Source organism: Vigna angularis, chromosome 1 (assembly GCF_016808095.1).
Source record: "Vigna angularis cultivar LongXiaoDou No.4 chromosome 1, ASM1680809v1, whole genome shotgun sequence".
Taxonomy (NCBI): Eukaryota; Viridiplantae; Streptophyta; class Magnoliopsida; order Fabales; family Fabaceae; genus Vigna; species Vigna angularis.
In genome coordinates this window covers 62,363,160-62,369,679 of record NC_068970.1, presented here as the reverse complement: position 1 = coordinate 62,369,679, position 6,520 = coordinate 62,363,160, and the positions used below count along the sequence as shown (strand labels likewise).

At 37.1% G+C, this 6,520-nt stretch overlaps 1 protein-coding gene across 1 annotated transcript; it reads left to right on the top strand.

The window, feature by feature from the left end:
- The first annotated feature begins 562 nt into the window (after positions 1 to 562).
- On the top strand, positions 563 to 4,067 carry LOC108322950 (protein KINESIN LIGHT CHAIN-RELATED 1). Its single transcript, XM_017555264.2, has 3 exons — positions 563 to 1,458; positions 1,877 to 2,785; positions 3,543 to 4,067. Exons 1-3 carry the CDS (start codon positions 824 to 826, stop codon positions 3,775 to 3,777), a joined length of 1,779 nt encoding a protein of 592 aa, XP_017410753.1. The 5' UTR covers positions 563 to 823; the 3' UTR covers positions 3,778 to 4,067.
- The last annotated feature ends 2,453 nt before the right edge of the window (positions 4,068 to 6,520 follow it).

Genomic DNA, 6,520 nt, shown 5'->3' with positions numbered 1-6,520 from the left:
TTTATTTTGCCTGATTTGTTTCCTCACAGTTGTCTTTTACGACCAAATAAACAATCACAATTGAGACAATTGGAATGTGTATACAGTCATTGCACTTCTTCCAATACTATTTTCTCAGACCATATTTAAAAAATGAAAAGAAACAAATGAAAATTTTTTCCGTTTGACTAATAAATGGAGGCAGAATAATAATGTTTACGTGGGACCAAATATTAAAAGAATCTTCAGAGTAAATTCGAGTATAATGAACATAACATTTTTCTATTTTTCTTAATTAAAAAATAATTTAATTTAAAAATGTAAAACAAAACATAAAATTCTAACCGTGCTTAACTTGGTAATTTGTTTTACATCATAAAAGAAGATTAGTTTAATAAGAAGTTGGTGTATGAGGAAACATAATATAAAATGTGGTGTGGTGGCGAGAAATTGATTACTGTAATTAATATTAATATTAATTAATAATTAATAATGTGAGATGACGGGCGTTGGGTGAATCTAACGGAGATGAGATGTTGAATGACCGTAGTGACCCCGAGAGAAAGACGGAGAAGATGAAGAAGAAAGAAATGAAAGTGAAAAGAATGAAACCTCTATCACAGCTCATACACACTCACAGAAACTTTGAAAAAAAGAAGAGAAGATAGAAGAGACATCTGATCTGCACACCCCAAAAGAAACCTTCTTCTCCCAATTGTAGTTGAGAGTGGTGCTCAGTTCTTATCTTTCTCCCAATCAATACAAATTTCTCCTCGCAACACCCAAACACTCAATAATTCTCTCTCATTCTTTCTCTCTCTCGTTGAATCGTAATTCGACCACCATGCCGGGTCTCGTTTCCGTAAAAACCCCACCCGAAGCTCAACCGCTCCGAATATCCGTACCCAACACTCCGACGCAGAGATCCGAAACGAACAACGTCAACAACAAAACGCCTTCTCCACTTCCCAAAAAACCACCCTCGCCATCGCCTTCTCGCTCCTCCAAGAAGAAAACTCCCGAAACTCCTCCCAACCCGGTTCTCTCCGATGCCTCTCTCGACAACCCCGATCTCGGCCCGTTCCTACTTAAACTGGCGCGCGACACCATTGCCTCCGGCGATGGGCCCGCCAAGGCTCTTGACTTCGCTGTGCGGGCCTCCAAGTCCTTCGAGCGTTGCGCCGTCGAGGGCGAGCCCAGCCTCGACCTCGCCATGAGCCTCCACGTCCTCGCTGCTATCTACTGCAGCCTCGCGCGCTTCGAGGAAGCCGTCCCCGTCCTCGAACGTGCCATACAGGTCCCTGACGTCTCGCGCGGAGCTGATCACGCCCTCGCCGCCTTCTCCGGCTACATGCAGCTTGGCGACACCTACTCCATGCTCGGCCAGGTCGACCGATCCATCTCCTGCTACGACCAGGGCCTCCAGATCCAGATCCAAGCCCTGGGCGAAACCGATCCTCGCGTCGGTGAAACTTGCCGGTACGGTATCGATCTATCGTTGTTTGATGCAAAACCTAGATGCAGCAATCAGAATTATTGGAGATTCGCCTCGTTTTTTTTTTCTTAATAATAAAATATTTCGTTAACTGTCTATAGAATTAATGAGGAGAAACTCTAATCATGATAGGGAAATATAATGGAAAATTGGCCAAATTATAATTCTAATTGAGGATAAAAATAAGAACATCTATAAAATACGTATAGGTTTTTCCTTAATTGTAGTTGCTTGATTGTGTTTTTTAATGAGGAGTTTTATTTGTGTTTTTGAACATAAAAGAGAGAAAAGTATGTGTGTAATTAATAAGGTTACGGAGGGAGGTAGAGAGAAAAAAGTGGTGTGCTTAAATTGTTGTATGAATAGAACCACTCTTTTTTGAGTTGGTGTTGTGCGTGGTAGATACTTGGCGGAGGCGAATGTGCAAGCGATGCAGTTTGACAAAGCGGAGGAGCTGTGTAAGAAGACTTTGGAGATTCATCGCGTGCATAGTGAACCGGCTTCACTTGAGGAAGCTGCCGATAGGAGGCTTATGGCACTGATTTGCGAGGCGAAGGGAGATTATGAAGCGGCATTGGAGCATCTTGTGCTTGCTAGCATGGCTATGATTGCAAATGGTCAGGATAATGAGGTTGCGTCGATTGATGTTAGCATTGGGAACATTTACATGTCACTTTGTCGTTTTGATGAGGCGATTTTCTCGTATCAGAAGGCACTTACTGTGTTTAAGTCTGCTAAGGGTGAGAACCACCCTTCCGTTGCTTCTGTTTTTGTACGGCTGGCTGATTTGTACCACCGGACTGGGAAGCTTCGTGAGTCGAAATCGTACTGTGAGAATGCACTCAGGATTTACTCAAAGCCGGTGCCGGGTACCACTGCTGAGGAGATTTCTGGTGGCTTGACAGAGGTTTCAGCGGTTTTTGAATCTGTGGATGAGCCAGAGGAGGCGCTGAAGCTCTTAAGCCGGGCCATGAAGTTGTTGGAGGATAAGCCAGGGCAGCAGAGCACTATTGCAGGGATTGAGGCACGGATGGGAGTGATGTATTACATGATTGGCAGGTATGAAGACTCAAGGAACTCATTTGAGAGTGCTGTTGCTAAACTCAGGGCCAGTGGGGAGCGGAAGAGTGCCTTCTTTGGAGTTGTTCTGAACCAGATGGGGTTGGCGTGTGTTCAACTGTTCAAGATAGATGAGGCTGCTGAATTGTTTGAAGAAGCTAGGGGAATTCTTGAACAGGAGTGTGGCCCGTGTCATCAAGATACTCTTGGAGTGTACAGCAACCTTGCAGCTACATATGATGCTATGGGAAGGTAAAATTCTTTTCTCATGCCCTTGATTACCTATTGACTCATTTAGTAAATATTTTGCTTTGTATCCTGAGTGCATGCATCGTATTTTTTCCCTTATGAAGCAGCTATAAAATAAAAGATACTACTTAAAGATTGACAGTGACCAACTGGAATCTTAGTATAGTTATCACCGTGGTTATATGTTGGGCTGCTTGATTGAAGCTGTTTTGGCTAAGCTGTATTTAATTCAACTTTACTATAATCCTCCACCCATGGATCATTTAAGGGGTCAAGGGGGGCAATGGCTCCCCCAAACTTTTCTCTCTAAATTTTTAAGTAAATATATATACATTACACTATATTTTGGCTTCCCAAAATTCTATGTCAAGCTTTTGGCTAATTTTCAACCAAGCTTTGCCACTCCCTAACCTTTGCTACGGGGATGGATCTAAACGCTTTTTAAAATTTTTTGAAAAGCAAGGAGGAATATGTTTAGCTACACCAGAACATTAGCAGTGTTATTTCTTCATTCTTTTGGACATCCATTGACCATATAGCTTGTCTACCCGAATATATATTTTCTGGCTTCAGCCCAGCATGAGTTGCCCATTGGTGTGAAAAATCTTTGTATGATTCCTAGTTGTATATATGTCTGATAGCCTGCTATTTCTTGTTCGGATGGAATGATATAAAATAATCAAAGGCCTATTTATGTTGTACATGACCGTAGCACTTGTGTATGTTTGAAGTAAGATTGTATTTTCATTGCATGCTTCAGAGTGGGAGATGCGATTGAAATCTTAGAATACGTGCTTAAGTTGAGGGAGGAAAAGCTTGGAATAGCAAATCCTGATTTTGAAGATGAGAAGCGTCGTCTGGCTGAGCTTCTGAAAGAAGCAGGCAAAACACGGGACAGAAAAGCAAAATCTCTGGAAAACCTTATTGATCCTGGTTCAAAGAGGACAAAGAAGGAGGGAACAAAGAGGTGGCCTGGTTTGGGGTTTAGAATTTAACCATATTTTTACTCAAATATATATATATATATATATATATATATATATATTGAATGCACATGCACATTCTGTAACATAGGATATCTTGTATAGGGTTGAATTTGTAATTTGGGAGGGAGCTTCCTTGTTTCTTCATATTTGTTTATGCATTTGTTTCATTTGGTTAATTGCTTTATCAATTGTGTTGTGATCTTTTTAGTTGTACCACCAAAATCCATCCGTTTCCGGAAAATGTTGAAAGCAAATTTTTATTCGAGTGAATAAATTTTGATGCAATTGTGTTTTATTTATCTTTCGTGCGCCGAGCCTGCAAAATTTTAATTTTTTTGGTTCCCGGATTACGCCAATGTCGGTGCCTGAGGCATGCGAATTTCTCGTGATCTCTTTATGGTGATTGTGAACTACTTCAACATGTGAAAATCCACTTGAACGAACCGTGATTCCAATGTAGTTTCTTGAGATTCTTGTTGCACCCATACACTTTTTTTCTTTCGTTCAGGTCGGATGTGTGGGGACCCTATCAACGGTATTAGTTTGCTAAGAAAGGCAAATTTTAATAAAAGTGATTGACAGATAGAGCAATCTGTTTTTCGGTTTTTTAAATCAAGCTCCTTTATCTATTTATTTTTATTCTATTTTTACTTTGTTACTACTTTATCTGGCATGCATCAAGCATTTTTTTTCTCCTTTCCTCATAGAAAGGAAAGAACACACCATGCACAGATCACACGTGTGGGGAAGGAAAGAAAAAATTATTTTTAGTCATGGATAATTTAGTCTAATCATATTATAAAAGCTTTTCAAACAGTTTCTTATAATGTTGAAGCACCAAAATAATTCGAGATAAAATGTTCCAAACTTTTGTATTTCATGATGAATAATGCATACCATTATCAAGATTAAAAGAAAGTCGATTTCAAATAAAATATAACCGATATTACAAAATTTCCCTAAAATCTTAAATTGCTATATTGATGAAATTCATTGATTTTTATAAAAATAATTTAATATGCATATTTGGAGTATATTTTGTAGGTTGATAGAGTAATTTTTTTTTAAGGAAATAATATCTTAAATTTAAGATAGAAAAGGTGTTCTTACTAAAATAATTTATTAAGAAGAATAGCAGAAAGACAAGTGAGGTGAGATGTGAAGCAATTTTCACAACACAAGATTTTTGCCTGAAAAGGGTTGGCATCATTATTGAAAGAAAAGAGGTTTCCACCACCTTAACTTGTCCAATTCTTCATTCATATTTCTTTTTCGGCTACATTGCTCTTTCAACAGCATTCATGATGTAACTAATATTTTATTGGGCCTCCTCACCCTATTTAAGTTGTTATACTTTTGTATCTGGACACCTCAAAATGCTTCGGGATGGATTATTGAACCAAGGAGTGGTGAACATGTTAGACCCCGATGACATTGATTAATTAAAAAGATCAATTAATAATGATACTTATATTGTAGTGAGAATATTACTAATTAATTAAATTTAATTATTAATTTAATTTCTATATTTAGGTCTATACAAATCAATAAACTCGTCTTTATGGATATTGTTTAAATTCTTCCCCGTTTTGATAGAGAATATTTACATTGACTAGTTATGAATAATATGAGGTGTTTTCAATACGTTATGAAAATGGAGATGTACATATCCTCTTGTCCCCATCACTCTCCTAATACTCATCTCCACCATCATTTCTCTATCCATTTAAATTACTAAAATTATATATATATATATATATATATATATATATATATATATATATAATTCTTAATTTTTAGTTTTATAATTTTTTTATTGATTTCATTCAAATGGTGTAATATAGTTGTTAGTTATAATTTTTATAACTCAAATCACCACACCTCATCCTCCACATTACGTACCATCTCTGTTTGTTTCTTTCTTTTTTATCACACACAACCTTTCCATCTCCACCTTATAAAATCTTCATCTTCTCCCTTCTTCAACCTCTCTATCACCACCATTCTTAACACCTCCATGACCACCCATAAGCATCATCATTTTCATCATCCTCATTTTTCTTAACAAAAGACACTTGAGAATAAAATGACTTGTGTACCGTATGCATCGATCGGTCAACGCAATCCCAAAACAAGCTGTCAGTCAACTCTCCAAAACAACGTAAACTGATTAGTCACTAACAACATTAGTAACCAATCGATATCACGCATGTCACGAATACCTCAAGATTATTAGTAAGGTAAAACATGCTTATAAGACATTGAGCTGTAATTGGACCAACCCTAAACAAAAGTCAATTTCAAAACTATAAATACAAAGGTAAAGTAAGGAGGTATGTAATTTTATTTATTGGACATTTAAGACTTAACTTTGATAACCAATTGATATAACTGAAAAATGACTTGAGCATCAGAGTGTCTTTGACAAATATCCACCCGCTCAAATTCGAACCTTAATGAAGAAAACTCGATAAGATCTTAGAAGAAGAAAGATAAGCTAAGCGAAGTGAAATGACTTAAAGTGTAAATGTATAGTTCTCGACTTTACCAACCAAAATAATTAGTAAAAAGAGCATTGGAAAAGAAGATAGAGGAGAGGTGGAGAAGATAATAGCATTATAAATGCATTCCAAATTTGATATTATGAAAGCTAAAATTTACATATACAGCTCCTTTTTTTAATATATTTAACACATATGAAATGTATTACTTTTATTAATTTCAAATGAATATTTCAAAAGATATTTTCTTC

Excerpts from the sequence above, each read along its gene's own strand:
- LOC108322950 (XM_017555264.2), top strand. The coding sequence starts at position 824 with ATGCCGGGTCTCGTTTCCGTAAAAACCCCACCCGAAGCTCAACCGCTC. Across the intron at positions 1,459-1,876 it reads CGCGTCGGTGAAACTTGCCG|ATACTTGGCGGAGGCGAATG; the intron begins GTACGGTATCGA and ends TGTGCGTGGTAG. Across the intron at positions 2,786-3,542 it reads ACATATGATGCTATGGGAAG|AGTGGGAGATGCGATTGAAA; the intron begins GTAAAATTCTTT and ends TGCATGCTTCAG.